This window comes from Cupressus sempervirens, chromosome 11 (assembly GCF_028749045.1).
Source record: "Cupressus sempervirens isolate cs-2001-9-10 chromosome 11, ASM2874904v1, whole genome shotgun sequence".
Taxonomy (NCBI): Eukaryota; Viridiplantae; Streptophyta; class Pinopsida; order Cupressales; family Cupressaceae; genus Cupressus; species Cupressus sempervirens.
Genome location: NC_143128.1, coordinates 91,999,706 through 92,016,013, shown reverse-complemented (window position 1 = coordinate 92,016,013; position 16,308 = coordinate 91,999,706). Strand labels below are relative to the sequence as shown.

The window sequence follows — 16,308 nt, the reverse complement described above, 5'->3', positions numbered from 1 at the left end:
AATAACAACAACCGTTGAAGCATCACTCCCAAACTCCTGCTCTAAGTCATGTCTTATCAAGCTGTCAACAGCAGAACCTATCGCCATGTCATGCCCATCACAACTCTCATCCCAAGGCATCAAACCGTCCCATAACTGTTGACAAGCACTAGGAACCAAAGTATATCTCTGTATCATCATCTCATCAACATGGTCATCAAAGGTAAATTGATGAGCATACCTCACAGTGTAATGCCGATAGAATGCGCCAATCTTAGTTAGTGGCTCAGACTGCAATCGATCATTAACCATGTTGGAATTGACTACTACCTCCGAAGACATCACCAAGGGAGTAGTATTACTAGCACGAACCGTGCCAACTGCCGACTCACCAATATCACACATGATCTTTGATACAACATCTCTAGTCTCTGTGCCATCAGTACTAGAGGCCACCACCATGTCAGACATACCACAACAATCTACTGCAACACCCAACTCAACTGATCCTGACTCTAGTGGGAATGAACCCGATATGTCAATGTTAGTATCAAGGATGGATGCATTTCCATCTCCACTGTCTTTGACAATCTCAACCATGGACATCCTTGGATCACCAGACACCAGAGCTTGTGACTGTACAGAATCTAGTAAAGATAGCAATTGTTCTAACTCCACGGTCACCTTAGCCAAATGAAATTCTGACTCCTCGAAAGCCAACTGTGTACTCTCAAGAATCTCAGAAGTCACCTCGAGCTACTGAGTAAGCTCACTCACCTCATCCTCCTTGGCCAATAATGCTTCATATGCTGTACTCCCCCACTCCATAAGATAATCTCTGTCGGCTACCAACTGCATATAATTCTGTCTCAGAATCCGAATAGCCTCCCATAAAGAGTGGATCTCTGTCAAGGAAAGATAACTGCCTCCTTGCTCATCACTAGTAGGAGAACCCCATCCATAAACTACTAACAACTGGCGAGCAACATCAAAATGTTCACACGCAATAGAAATGTCTCGCTTGCCAACTCTCAGTTGATTAGACACATGATTGTGCTAATTGGTCGAACTCCTATACTCTATCCCTGGTACATTGTCCAAAGGAGTAACCTCAAAATAGCTATCATCTGTAATACTCAGATCCTGGGACTCTCCTGTAAGCTCTGTCATCTCTGATAAATCATCAACATGTGACCTGACTATAAAAGAAAATTGAGTCCCTACTATATGCGCTAACTCCCGAACTGAGCTCACCTCAAGACAAAGCTCGTCCACATGTCTCTCAGAATCTTGGAGATCCAACTTCATTGCCTCCATGCCTTCCTTGATCTGTTGTAAGTCGTCACAAGAAGAACCTGTTGTGACTCCTTTCTATCTCTCCTGCAGTTGAATCATCCGAATGTAATTCTCAATCAATCCATGTATCCTGTCATGATGAGATAAAGCCGTGACAATATCCTTGTCCCCTGTCTTCAACTGGCTTGCCAAACCAAGTGAAGAGCTACTAGCCTCTATCTCATGTGAAGAAGCATCCAACTGTGCTTGATACTCATTTTCTACAAAGTCCTGAATGCTCACTTTCTGATCAACTGTACTATCCTCAAACATGACAGTATCCTCAACTGTTGTAACTTCATCCAGCCCAACTGTACTAGAATCACTATTTGTGTCAATCACACAATCTGGTGTGCCTATGATATCACCTTCTGATGCAATTGGCTCAACCTACACAATATCCGAAACCCCTTTTGCCTGTGAAGATGATGCAGATAAACCATTACCTGAAGATGTGCTAATGTCTCCTTGTATTGAATTAGCATGTCTGTTAAACTCCTCATACAAGTTTCTGCCTGTTATAGGGAAGGTACGATCCTTAGGCCTATCAAAACGTTCAATCAGTCTCTCCGTAAACTCCACATATGAGGTAATGTGTGCATGACCCATAGTGACCATACCATGATGCCACCACTCGTGTGCTAACCCATCCAGGTGAATTGCTGCATACTTAATAGCTTCTTCCTCAGGCATAGGGTTCATTTGAAAGTATGTGTCAAGCTTTTGAACCCAAGCTCTTGCTGTAGACTTCCCCGAGCCATCAAAATATGGTAACTGAAGTTTCCCTACTTTCTTCTTTAGCTCATGGCTCTGGTTCCTGTCATGTCCACGTGGCATATGCTTCATCCACACATCTATATACTCCCTAAAGGTGATTGCAGCAATAAAATCCGGACCTCCGGCTTCCCAATCTCTCCTCAACTGGTCCTGTATATCAATTGTCTAGGGCTCTGGTACAGGCTGCTCTGGAGCTCTAGGAGGAAATATGGGAATCATGGGCTACGAACTCATTGTCCTAGTTTGCTGGGGTGCATGACCGAAATTGTTCCCAACTTGTTCGCTTCCATTATGTGCCCCATCCTGATTATTACCATTCTGATTATTTCCTCCACCCACATTAGCATTCAACCCCATTTGACAAGCCATCATCTGCATCATAAGCTCAAATCTCTGACTCTATTCCTGTACTCTTTGCTCTTCTGATCGCTGTCCCTGTGCTAAGGTGTCTAATAATTGTAAGAATCTTTCCTTTCCCTGATCTGGATCGACATTCATTTTGTCAAATATTTTTCTCTCTATCTGGCTATTCCAAATTCCCTATAAGACCTCCACAGGATGGCAGGACTTATAGCTTTGATACCACTGTGATAACCCCAATAGGTTATAACTTCTTCAAACACCAAAAATCTTTATACTTCAGTTGTTTGACATTTCATCAAACACTTTGCAAGCAAGCTCTGATACCACTGTAATGACCCCAACAGGTTATAACTTATTCAAACACCAAAAATCTTTATACTTCAGTTGTTTGACATTTCGTCAAACACTTTGCAAGCAAGCTCTGATACCACTGTAATAACCCTCCTCAAATCTGCCCTCAAAAATGCTGATGAAAGCTCAAGGAATTTCATCAAACAATTCACATGCAAGGGACGTATGACTGATATAGTATTTTCAGCTAGCTTCAAATGACTTTTTCTTCAATTTGCATCAATGAGAATCTTGTATTAGAAGACTACAATGGACTACACAATGACCTAAAATGAGTGTGCTACTAATTTTGACAATATTCAGTGCATATATATGATCTAAGCATGAGAAATGAACACCTACAGCCAACTGGCATTTTTACAAACAGTTGGTATGCAAAGTAACTAGCTAATAAATAATGATATTAAATTGCTTAAATGACATCAGCAACTATTATCTTCTTAATTGCAATGAAAATTACAATGCTCATGAAATATGGCCAAGACTTTGGCGTTTACATGGATTACAAAATGATAATGTTGGTATAATGCACACTTATAGCTGAAAGCTTATAACATCCTAAAAAACAATACCAACAAAGAACCTGGTTGTAGATGGCTGTAATAATTTCCTTCTATGCTGCCTCTTCTGCTTTGCTTTTTTCAAACTGCTTTTTCGGCTTTCTTTTTTTCGATTCTGCTTTTTTCGGACTGCTTTTTCGTACCCGCTTTTTCAGCCTGCTTTTTTGGTTCCGCTTTTTTTGAACTGCTTTTTCAGCCTGCTTTTTTAGTTCCGCTTTTTCAAACTACTTTTTCAGCCTGCTTTTTCGGTTTCACTTTTTTCGGATTGCTTTTTTCAGACTGCTACCATGTTGAATCTCAAGACCATATCTTTCAATGGCGTCAAGATTTCCAGCTTGAAGGGATTTCGTCCTTCAAACTATTGAGACATAATCTCCAAAAAATTTTCCAATTTCTTTGATATTTCCAAGCCTCCTTAAAAGAAGCTCTTCCATTTCTTTTATAGTGTTCTCACAAGGGCTCAATCCTTCGTTTTCTCAATGTGGGATAAAACATCACTCCTTTCTATGTAACTTATGTCTCCAATGTGTTATAAAATAAAGGGGACTCTTTTAATTTAAATATTTCTCACAAACTATAGTCTATGCATTAATAAAGTTAAATGTTTAAATTTAACTTTATAAAATAGCTTTATCAATGCATAACAAATCTTATCAATGATAAACAAGTCTTCTTGCCAATTTTAAACAATTACCATCGACATATTGCTGCCATTGGATGTCCAACCATATCCAAGATGACTTACTATAAATAGTAAGTATGCCCAAAGTTGCCTCAAAACCCCTCAAAAAGAGCTGCAACTGAAACTATCTAGGCCAAATGGCCTCTAAGTCCCTTTAATGTCCTGGTTAGCCTACGAGACCATGGGGAAATAGGCTAACGACAACATCATGCTATGAATGCTAAAAAGGAGACATTACATATTCCTCTAATATTTAAAAAAATAGAAATAAGTTAATGGAAAATAATAATATGTGATTAGGGGCTGCTACGGTATTAAGGAGAAGAATATTATTTGGCCTCACCTAGAGGAGGGTGGACCAAACTCAAATTTGATGGTGTGTCTAAGGAGAATCCTGATTGTGCTAATAGTGTGGGTGTGTTTAGAGATCATGATGATCAACCTTGATATATTTATGCCTTCAATTTTGGGATTTTTACTAATAACATCTCGGAAGATCAAGCTCCCTCACTAAGCTTGTAAACCAAATGTAGGGAAGGATGGCGAAAGGTTTGGATTGAAGGGGATTCCTAGCTAGTCATCAATGTTATGAATGACAAATCTTCTAGTGTTTGGTGTTTGGAATGACTTTTTAAGGATTGTAGGTGTTTGACTCTCTCATTTGATAATATCAAATACTCACATATAAAAAAATGATAATAGGGTTTTTTTATTGGGTTGTTAATCTAGAAGCTAATTGGGATGTGGTTGTCATTATTGTTTTCTTTTGGATAAAGAGAATCCCTTCTAAAGTTTTAAGGATGACACAAGAAGATACAAAGACTCATCCTCCAAATTAATTATGTCTAGTGTGTCTTCTATTTTCTTTTGTGATGCCTTGAGTTGGTTTGCATTGACCCATTTTGACAGATCATTCTACTTCTCTCTAGCCTTTATAGATTTGTAATTTTTATCAAGATCTTGAACCAATGTGTGTGTGTGTGTGTGTGTGTGTGTGTGTGTGTGTGTGTGTGTGTGTCCACACACACACACACACACACACACACACACACACACACACACACACACACACACACACACATGAGAAGGTAAATAAATTCTTATTTATTTATATTAGTTATCTAGTTATACATAAAAATATATAAAACTAGATTTGAGTTAGTAAAAATAATCTAAAGGTTATTAAATTATTTTGAATTAATTAAGTAATCTCTAAAATAATGTATAAATATATGATGAAAAGGAGAATTGGGGTATTTATTGTAAGAATTGTGAGCATTTTTTATTATAAATTTGTGTTTGACGATTTATATTACCTATTAATATTATGATTTATTATATGAATATTTTATAACAAAGCTTATTATTAATTTTGGTTCAATACCACACATGTAATTTTGATCTATGGATCTCTACACTCAAACCCACGTTAAATTTTTAACCCGACTATCTATTATTTTTATAACAAAAAAATTTGATAACCTAGACACGATGATAACTTAGACAGAAAGGCCACTTGTTTCCTATCTTTCTCTCTAATTTAAAACATTGAACAATTTAATAAGTCGAAATAAATTTGTAGAGGTACAACGCAAAGTGCATATTCATAGATATGTCTTTATGGATGCATAAGTTCATGTCACCCTCTTTATGATAATATATATTCTCCTCAAATGTTGTGACAATTAAAGATGTTCATGTTATGCTCTTAATAATCATGTATTATCAAATTCTTTAGTAACAAGGGGTAGCCAATAATCATAATTTCATGTCTAAATAACTTGTGACTTTGTCCTTATGCACAACACTGAAATGTGTAGTTTTTAATTCTCTACATTTAAATGAGTAGATGAGGAATAGTTAAGATTGAGTCAGCCTAGGTTGAAGATCAAATTGATTTTGAGAAGTTAAGGGTTAAAATTCAATATTCATTTTTGAGCTAAGTTCAAAATGAAAAATACAAGTTTGATCAAAGAAAAGAAATGAGAATGTGAAAATAAAATGGAATTCTTATGAGAGTCAACTCTAATCTTAATTTAGATAATTATGTCAACTCCCACATTAATCTATTAATAACATGTTAAAAAATTGCACTATATACAAATATATGAGTAAATGTAAGCTAAACAATAAATATAAAAATCTAAGGGTAATTTTGAGATTAAGTGGTGTGCTTGAAAATATTACAATACGAGCTCTTTCTAAAGGGATAGAGTGAAATGTATTATAGTTCAACTAGTTGCCTATCCTTTTTCACAATGTAAAAGTTCAAAACATATCTCATAGGATTGTTTGCCTCTCAAAAAATAATAGTTTGTTATATGTAGAGACTTCTTTACTATTTTGACAATGAGATGGATTGGATATAAGATATTTTTGGTTTTGGTATGCAAATGATGTGATTGTTGATTCAAGTTGATAAGTTATTTTAAACAATACATGTTGCTATGGTTTTGAACAATTTTCATTAGACAATTATAAGTCTTAAGACATTTATTCACACACATATCTTTAATAGGTTTTCTATTTTATACACAATCAAGATTAATGCTAAAGAAATATGAGATTTATACTATAGAAACAACAAATTATCAATATATTTTAAAACAAGAATTAAAAACTTACAATTATATATATTACCTTGAATCTACTAATCTATGTATATCATTATAAAGATTTATATATATTATCTTGAATCTACTAATCTATGTATATCATTATAAAGATTAATTGTATTTAATTCTAATAAGAGTTTAGAATAAAATTGACCTCCTAATTAAGAGTGGGTTGACCTCTAATTGTATAGTATGATAATATGTAAGACAAATCATTAAATTTAAATACTTTTTCTTTGAAAAAAAAAACCACTCATCCTTTTATAAAATGATAAAATATTAGCACTAGTAATCTTAAATCTACTTATATATGCACAAAATGATGCAAATATAAGATTGTTATTTCAACTTGATTAAGAAGAAAATCATATTTGTATTTAATAACAGCTAAAGAGTTTAAAGGATTAAAATTTGTTTTCCTACCGAATAGTGGGTTCCCCATTATAGGGTGTGACAAAATGTAGACAAGTCATTCAAGTTTGAGTATTCAAATATATATTCAATTTTTTATCAATAAAGAACAATAAAACTGAAAATAGTACTTTTATACGGTCACTCTTAATTTCATCGATTGTTTTGTCTATAGCAGCTGGTAGTGAAAAATTTCATCCACATTTAATAATGCGTCTTGGATTTTAAAAGAATCCTTTCTATTTGGTTTCTCTTTGGCCGTGGAACCTGCCTTGAATGCAATACAATAAAGTTTTTGGTTCTCAATAATTAAGACAATTATTTCTACTGTAGGAATATCAATGCAGTGAACAAATTTTAAAAAACTAGAAAAAGTTAATGGAATACCAAGAAATGTTACGTAAGATTCATAATAATTGATAAGAAATTTCATGCGTTGTTTATGGGCTAGTATTGATTGGTTCATGCTATTGGTCAAAGTTTGATGGGCACAGTCTTTGAGGGATTTGATTATCATGGTCTGTTCAGTTTTCTTGTTGTGGTGAATTTGCGAAAGTTTCAGGATTTAATGCAAGTGTTGGTAACTGGATTGAGGCCGTGTATTTGATGGGGATTGGGATTGGGATTTTGAGGAATTTAGAATTGATATGTTGTTCTGAGCATGTCTGTGGGATTATAGAGATATTCTGGGAAAGGAAGGTTTGATTGACTGGTTTGATGAAGTAGATTAGGTGGGCCTGTGTGATTATAACTAGGCGGTGTGCAGGATTCCTTTGGTGGCACCGGTATCATTGAGATTGTAGGTGGTCGTTGTGTAGCAAGCTTAGTGGGGTGTATATTCAATGAGTATATATTGCATTTTGACTATTCAGTTGAGATTGGTTGGTTGTGAGAGTAGGGTTCTCAACTGAGGTCTTGTACGTTCTCAGGTGAAGAGTATGTTGAAATCCATTTGGTTTTCAGTTGAGATTCTCAAATGAGGGCTTGTTCCTCCTCAGCTGAAGCGAATGCTGAAACCCATTTGGTCTTCAGTTGAAATTCTCAAATGAGGGATTGTTCATTCTCAGGTGTAGCGTGTGTTGAAACCCTTTTGGTTTTCGGTTGATATTCTCAAATGAGGGATTGTTCATCCTCAGCTGAAGCGTAAGTCGAAACCCATTTGGTTTTCATATGAAATGTGGTTGTGTGTTTCTTTGTTGTGAAATCTAATGATACCTATGGGATGAATGCCCATTAGCTTAAAATTGCTGGGTTTGTTACTTCATGTTGAGTGAAAAGAAGTTGGAAATTGTCGCGGAAGAGGTTTTGTTTGTGTGCTTTGTTGATTGAATGCTGATATTTGATGCGCCAGAAAAGTTTTGGCATTTTTGTTAATATGTGATGTTTGTTTGTTCATTGAACTTGCGGAAGGGAATAAATTGGGTGAAGTCATATGTTTGCATTGGAGAACTGTGATTAGGGAAGTTTTTTTGGTTTCTAGTTGTTGTTTTCAGAGGGAATTGATTTGTGTCCTCATTCAATGCTGGCAGTCTGTACTTGCAATGTTTCCTTAGCCTGGTATCCCCTGAATTAGGTTTTGGGAAGTACAATGGGTTTTGGTTTTTGTCTTTTAATGGCAGTGGGGCTACAATGAATGCATGCATTTATTAGGGGAAGGAGGTTGGGCATGGGTTCTACCTCTATCTAAACTGTTTGATGTTGTGGCCAGAGCTGTGGAGGGAGCTTTCAGACCAGTCTGTACACTCTAGTTTTATATTTCTTGTTGTTTTGGGAGGGGAATAAGTTATAACACAGATGGGTTGCGCTTCGTCCAAGATTGACAATGAGGAGAAAGTGGCAAGGTGCAAGAAGAGAAAGAAACTGATGAAACAAGCGGTGGATTCACGGAATGAGTTTGCAAAAGCGCAAATGGGTTATTTGCAAGCATTGAGGAACACTGGTGCCACACTAAGACAATTTTCAGAGGTAGAATCAATGGAGCTAAACAGGGCTTCATCTTATAATCATTTCCGCCATTATAGGATCACATTGCCACCACCTCCTCTTCCTCCACCGCCACCACCGCCTCCTCTTCCTCCACCATCACCTCCTCCCCACCTTTATTTGCAGCCTCAGGCTGTTGTCCCTCCCCTTCATAGATCTGTCAGTTCTAATTTTTCAAGTATCCCGGACCATCTGACGGATCACCACAACAACAGTGGCAACAAACCATCATCTCCTCCCAAGCATTCAACAGCCTCAACACAGAACTGGAATTCCCAACATGATTCTGACATGGAAGCACAAACTCCGCCACCACCAGCTTCAGGTCACTTATCAGGATGGGACTTTTGGGACCCTTTCAGCGATTCCTCTCCCGCTTATACTTCTGAACCGAGAAGGAGCAGAAACATGTCAGAAGATGGGCTTAAGAAGCAACAGGAGCCAGTGGCGGTGGAAGAAGAACAATGGGATGAAACGCAGACAGAATTTGAGGATGAACAAGAAGTGGAAAACGTGAACGCCAGACTTCCTGATAAGTCTCCTGGCAGGGAAACTGATGACAACTCTTCCATGGTCAGTTGGTACACAAAAAGCACTGATCTGGCGATGGTTCTTTCAAGGAAGAAGAAGAATCTTGTAGAGATAGTCAGAGAGCTAGATGAGTATTTTCTGAAGGCTTCTGCAGGAGGCAAAGAGGTATCAAGGATTCTTGAGACGGCGAAGGGCTTTTTAAATCACAATTTTGGGGACTCCAAGAGTAAGATCTCTAAATCTACTTTCTGATTATTATTTGATATGTGAATTTCCAGTTCAATTTAATGATCCTCGAAATCGTAGAGTTTCTCTTTACTGATTAAGTCAAATTCATGCCTGCAACCTAGAGGTCAAATTCATGTCTGCAACTTAAAGTTTTTAGGCCTGCCCATTTTGCAAAAGGTAACATAATGGACAGTAGTCCTGTGATTTTGTGTAAAATAGAAATTTTGGGTTACCATCAGAATATTTCACCTCTTTTTCATGATACCCTGTATTCCTTTACGAATCGAAATTGGATTATCCTGTCGGTATATCATGGTCATGTTTGCGTATGAATCTCTGATTGCTTTGAGTCTTCTTTGCTATATAAATGTTATTCTTCGATTCTTTATTTGAAGGTAGATTATGTTAGTTTTCTTTTTCCTCAAAGAAAGCACTTCACTAGGGCTTCTTAATGTTGCTTGTTAATTTTGGGTTATATTTAACCTCTTTTTCATGACATCCCTGTATTCTTTTATGAATCGAAATTGGATTATCCTGTGGGTAAATCATGGTCACGTTTGCGTATATGAATCTCTGATTGCTTTGAATCTTCTTCGCTATGTAAATGCTATTCTTCGGTTCTTTTTTTTGAAGGTAGGTTTTGTTTTTTTATTTGTTTTTCTTCAACGTAAGCACTTCATTAGATCTTCTTAATGTTGGTTGTCTGTGTTACAGAGAACAGTTACCAATCTGCTAAAGTTTTCAGTGCCTTGTCGTGGTCTTGGTCTTCAAAATCACCTTTGGCTGGAAGAGATAGTATTGAATTTCAGAGCATTGAAGAGTCAGGTAGGCGAGGAAGCCATTGCTCAACCTTGGAGAAACTTCATGCTGGGGAGAAGAAGCTTTATGAAGAAGTCAGGGTATTTGTCCTCTTTTGCTTTCTCCTATCCCTTCATTCAAATTTATTACTTAAATGAGCCATTGTATTTCTTACAGTCCCATAGACAGTTTTGGTCTCGTGGATGTTATTGAAATTGCTTTTATATCTATACCTAGTCACCTCTGCAATTCAATATTTTTAGCCTGTTATGAAGCCATGACTTTGTGAAACAAAGAGAATGCAAAATTTGCAGTAGAATTACTTAAAGCTTAACTGGGTTCTTTTCTAACTGTAATAATTTTGATATGAAACTAGTGAGCTCAAAGGCTGGTCCTCATTAATGAGCTAGGGTTATGTTCTGTAAAGTTGTAAACTACATTGAATAGAGGGAAATTACAATGAGCTAATCGAAGAAACTTGTAGAATTCAAGGCAGAACTGATAAACAACACTGAGTGTCTGTATGAGAAGCTTTTTTATGGAGAGTAGGAGAATAAATAACCAGCTTACAAGGACTGAACAACGGATTACCATTTCTAAATTCTTTGTCATGGATATTGCTTCGTGGTTTGGTTTGATAGTCTTAGATCTGAAACTTGAATGGATGCAAGCATTTTTTGATTTGATTTGGTTCCTTCCATTCTCTTGCAGGGTTGCGAATTAGCAAAAATAGATCATGAGAAGAAACTGGCATTGTTGCACCATCAGGAGTCGAAACGAAAAGATGAGAAGAAGATTGAAAACACAAGAATAGCTGTAGCTATACTGGAATCTCAAGTACTGGCTGCACACCAGGCTGTAAATACAACATCAGCAGCAATTGTCAATTTGAGAGAGAATGAATTGTACCCACAACTTGTTGAATTATCAGAAGGGTAAAAACAAGCAGTTATCTTTGATATGTATGAGTGTTAATGCTTTCAAGTGTCTACTTGATTTCCTGTGACAATTATTTGGTGCATTCAATTCTGTTAATGTCTTCGATAAGCCTTGTCAGCGACTCAATATTCTACTTGTGATGGATAAGACCGATAATACAGATGAATGCTGCTATTTGATATTGATATAAACGAAATACTTAAAGAGAAGTTATGAGTGAATTAGAGATATAGATTATGGGTAGACCCAGAGGTCCCCTGCTATAAAATCAGCCTTAATTTGAAAATTTATATGATATCCCATGGAATTCAGCAAACATATGGTACACTACATGGATCATTTCTTGGCCTTCTATACCTAGCAGTCTCATATGTTTTACATTTTCACTGTATTCTTTTTCTGTTAGGAAATACTGCTTGAAAGAAGCTCCTCATAAGCTGCACAGCCACCCCTTAACTAATAAGCTTTAGGTTTAAGGGATTTCAACCTTGCAAAAATATTAAGGGTTTCAGCTGGTCTCATCCTTTTAAATATGATCACCTGCCACAAGTTTCAAACCTCACTAGGGAGCTTGAACTCACCCACTGGCTGGCTTGCCTTATTATTTGTCTCAATGGGTAATCTTGATTAGAGATCCTTTACTAACACCTTTATTTATTATCAAATGCCAGTCTTTTCCTGTCCCTGTGATTACTTCAATTCATGTTCTTCTGGGGTCAACTGCATGGCTTGATTAGGTTATCAGCCTTGGATCTCCATACTATTCTCATCATCATGGAAAACATCAAATTTGATGCTTGATGGATGTGTTATTAATTTGTCTCTTTTTGTGGTTTCCTCTTATAATAGCTCTAAATACTGTTTTCATTAGAACCTTGGGTTGTATTCTTTATCCACTCTCCAGATTGTTTTTCCAAGGAGAATATTACCTAACAATATCATTGCTAATGTTGCAGGTTAATGAGAATGTGGAGGTCCATGTATGAGTGTCATCAAGTCCAAAATCATATTGTGCAGCAAATCAATCATCTGAACAGTCTTCCAAGCACAGAGGCTACAAGTGATTATCACAGGCAGGCAACTGTTCAGCTGGAAACTGAGGTCACTGCATGGTACAATACTTTTTGTAGCTTGATTAGAAGCCAAAGAAAGTATGTACAGGCTCTAAATGAGTGGATAAAACTTAGTCTCCCACAGCCCGAGAATCTACCAGAAGGAGACTTGGGATGTTATGGGCTGATTGCCATATTGTTAGAGGAATGGCAGCAAGCACTTGACAGGTTACCTGAAAAGGCAGCATCTGAAGCTGTAAAGAGTTTTATTACAGTTATCAATGCTATGGTAGTACAGCAAGCTGAGGAACAAAAGCACAGGAGAAAATCAGAAAGGCTTGCTAAAGAACTTGAAAAGAAATTGGCCTCCTTGCAGAGTTTGGAAAGGAAGTATACCAATTCTACTCTTGGCAGATCAACAGCAACAGATACAGGTAGCTCTGGTCTTAAAAATTCCTTGTTAGAGAAGAAGGCTAAAATTGATGCATTTACAAGGAAGGTTCAGGATGAGAAGTCGAGGCACGAAGATTCCATCCGAAAAACGAGGTCCATGACCTTAAACAATCTGCAAACAAGCCTTCCAAATGTCTTCCAAGCAATGATGTGCTTCTCTAGTGTTTGCATGCTACAATTTGAGGATGTGCATAACCTCACCAAGTCCTTTAGGTTTTAATGCATTTTATAAGAAACTGTAGTTGCTCTATTATGGGCACAGAAAAGGAAAACAGTTACCCAGAAAAAATACCTTCAGAAGCTTCATGTCAAAAAAATTCAAATTTTGACTACCTATCCAAATAGACAATTTTGGCTAGCTGCTTGAACAAAAACCGAGAAGGTATATATTTGAGACAAGGCTATATATAAGTGTACAAGTGCTCATGTTGTACATATTGGATTCAAGCAAAGGCCTCCTATGTCCTGATTGTGATATACTGAATACAAAATAGTTGTCTCTAGACTATATGTAATAGTCGTACCAGGAATCCCCAAAAGTCAGTTCTATATATTATAATTAAGTCCAATTCCTATACATCTTGCAGAAACACAAATTTTCATGTTAATCATTGATTATATATCACAGATCAATAATTCACATCAAGAGGATTGCAGCTAGGTTTAAAATTCAGAGTCAAGGTAGTTGCAGATCTGCAAGGCTCCCAGACAAGTAGGCCTTAATGACCTTTGTTTCTTTATAGTTTGCTAATATGTTTGCTTAATAGGCTATTTATTATGCTAGAGTTTGAAAAGGCCAATTCCTGCCTTTGGCATTTTGACCTCCTGCCCATGAGACATGTTTAATGACTGTTGTGCTCCCTGTGGCCCTTGGTTTCGGCTACATTGTGGGAACTCCTCTGTATTGTGATATACATATAATAGAATTATAGTTTTCATACTATGCCTTGTTAATATTGTGGTATCCAATAAAAATTTCATCGCCTTAGTGAAAAAAGCATTTATGGCAAAGCTACAATTATCTCCTTTACTCAAATCAGTTACACTGAGAAAAGAGGTTGCAGAGATTAAGCTGATTACAGTTTGTGCCACAATACTAGATACTACAACATTCTGAATATGGTAATTATGATTTGAGATTGGTAATATGTGCGGCTGCTTGACACTGGCATTGCACGTTTTCCATTACCATGTGAAACACTTGTGACATGGAGCTATGTACCAGCGAGGTCATAAACAGGGAAAATCCCACCCCCAATTATCAATGTTGAGGCTCAAACCTGCGAGCACATTGGATCAGTGAAGGCGCAATCCTGGAACCAGTGGGGGTTTTAACTTCGGTGATCACTACAATACAAATCACTCAACCGGCACTCTATGGGATGAACCCTATATTGATCTTCAAAGCTAAAGCAAATAAGGAAAGACTTTTTCTCTTCAGGATTCTTCTAATTTAGATTATGTAGGTTGTTTGAATCTTTGATATTACAGCCACAGGTCCCACCATGGGATTGGTTATCAAAGAAAAACTTTAAAAAGCCAGTGGCGAGACCTAAAAACTTGGTAACTGAAACAACTTGTGCTGTCTAACCCAAAAGGATTTTGCTTGCTAACATAGGTTACGAAGTTAAACCTCGTTTACTAGTATGACTACAAAGCTATGTTATAGAGAAATTCTATAGTTGGGAATAGCTACTGGTTTCTGTAGGCCATGAAATCCTTGTGAATTGAGATTTCACCTAATGATCTTTGGTATATACTACTGTAAAAGCCCAGTGGCATCATGTATACCTACCAACAATAGTAAATCTGCAATTGATAGATCATGTCTCCAATAAGCAAATTTTGATACAAGAATGTTACTGACCAAAACATTCTACAGAGTTTTACACCTATATACCTTGAGATTATAATGAAAGAGTATACCTTGAGATTATAATGAAAGAGTTAATGACTAGTAGTAAATGAGCATTTCGGCTATTTCTTTACTATTCCTTTTGTACTGTACAGTAAAACAGTTATAACAGAATATGCAGTATATGAAGTGACGTCTTCCATTCATTTTCCCTACACGGGTTTGAAGGACGGCTCCCCAAACCTAACAACTAAAATGTCTGAATTTGTAAAAATCTGATAAAGACCACTGTTCCGAACCATATGTTTTTAAAAGGAATTTAGGTTCAAATTGAAAAACATGGGAAAATTTACGGAGATCTGAAGATGTAGAAACAAAGGAATAAAATTACATGTCTAAATTTAGGGTAAATGGACCCTATAAGATCTCCAAAGTTAAAATAATGAGGGGACAAGTTAGGATGTGGAAGATAAATATCAAACACTTGAATACATATCTAACGAAGCATAGAAATAAAAAATCATGGGGAAATAGAATTAGAAGGCAAAGATTTAACGTGGTTCCCCCAATTTCTGTCTACATCAGCCAAACAAAGTGTTTAGTAGTATTATTCAATAAACCAACTTTATTACAATCTGCAATCCCAACTCAATAATGCCACAAAAGCTACCAAAGTCTCATAAAAAATAATTCTTTCAGTATAGTATAGTCAAGGGATATAAAAAGAATATGTAGATATGAAGTAATCTCTTTGATTCATTTCCCCCTACATGGACTGGGGATAACTCCCCATACCTAACAACTAAAATGTTTGAATTTATTAAAAAATGATGAAGCCAATTGTCATAAACCTTATTATTTAAAAATAAATATAGGATTAAAATAAAAAGTTACTCAAACTATACAAACATGTGGAGAAACATAGAGGCTTGAAGATCTAGAAATAAAGGAATAAAATCATTTTTGCCTAAATTTAGGGTAATGAATTAAACAATAGTTATCCTTTGATAATTTAGTTGGGATGTATAATTGCAAGTCGTGTACAAATAGTTATGTGAGGGATAAAAGTATCTAATTGTAAAATTAATTATAGAAGAATGTTGTTGAAACTGTCTGGGGTCAATTCATCATTGCACAAATATTAATGTCCTTGGTCTGATGATTGCCTTATTTTTCTGTATAATCTCTACAATATGTGTAGTTCAATTCCAAGCTAAGAAAACTTGATCCTTTACCCTACTACTGGAATCTAAACTAGTAAACTTTTTTGTACGCTTACCTAATGCAAATGATTGATTTGAGCCATATGAGAATGAGCATCTAAAAATTGATTTGGTAATACTTCTTTATTGAATTTGTCAAGATGGTGTCTAGGGACATGATCTAGGAATTTGTT

At 36.2% G+C, this 16,308-nt stretch overlaps 1 protein-coding gene across 2 annotated transcripts; it reads left to right on the top strand.

The window, feature by feature from the left end:
- Nucleotides 1-7,442: 7,442 nt before the first annotated feature.
- LOC149528381 (protein ALTERED PHOSPHATE STARVATION RESPONSE 1-like) lies at nt 7,443-13,998 on the top strand. 2 transcript variants are annotated; one of them, XM_089811653.1, is made up of 5 exons: nt 7,896-8,216; nt 8,782-9,813; nt 10,530-10,714; nt 11,325-11,548; nt 12,509-13,998. In XM_089811653.1, the coding sequence occupies exons 2-5, from the start codon at nt 8,868-8,870 to the stop codon at nt 13,275-13,277; spliced, it is 2,124 nt and encodes a 707-aa protein (XP_089667779.1). In that variant the 5' UTR covers nt 7,896-8,216; nt 8,782-8,867; the 3' UTR covers nt 13,278-13,998. The 2 variants fall into 2 exon arrangements, with proteins under 2 accessions (XP_089667778.1, XP_089667779.1); XM_089811652.1 differs by having other exon boundaries at nt 7,443-9,813.
- Nucleotides 13,999-16,308: the final 2,310 nt, after the last annotated feature.

Excerpts from the sequence above, each read along its gene's own strand:
- LOC149528381 (XM_089811652.1), top strand. The coding sequence starts at position 8,868 with ATGGGTTGCGCTTCGTCCAAGATTGACAATGAGGAGAAAGTGGCAAGG. Across the intron at positions 9,814-10,529 it reads CAATTTTGGGGACTCCAAGA|AGAACAGTTACCAATCTGCT; the intron begins GTAAGATCTCTA and ends TCTGTGTTACAG. Across the intron at positions 10,715-11,324 it reads AGCTTTATGAAGAAGTCAGG|GGTTGCGAATTAGCAAAAAT; the intron begins GTATTTGTCCTC and ends ATTCTCTTGCAG.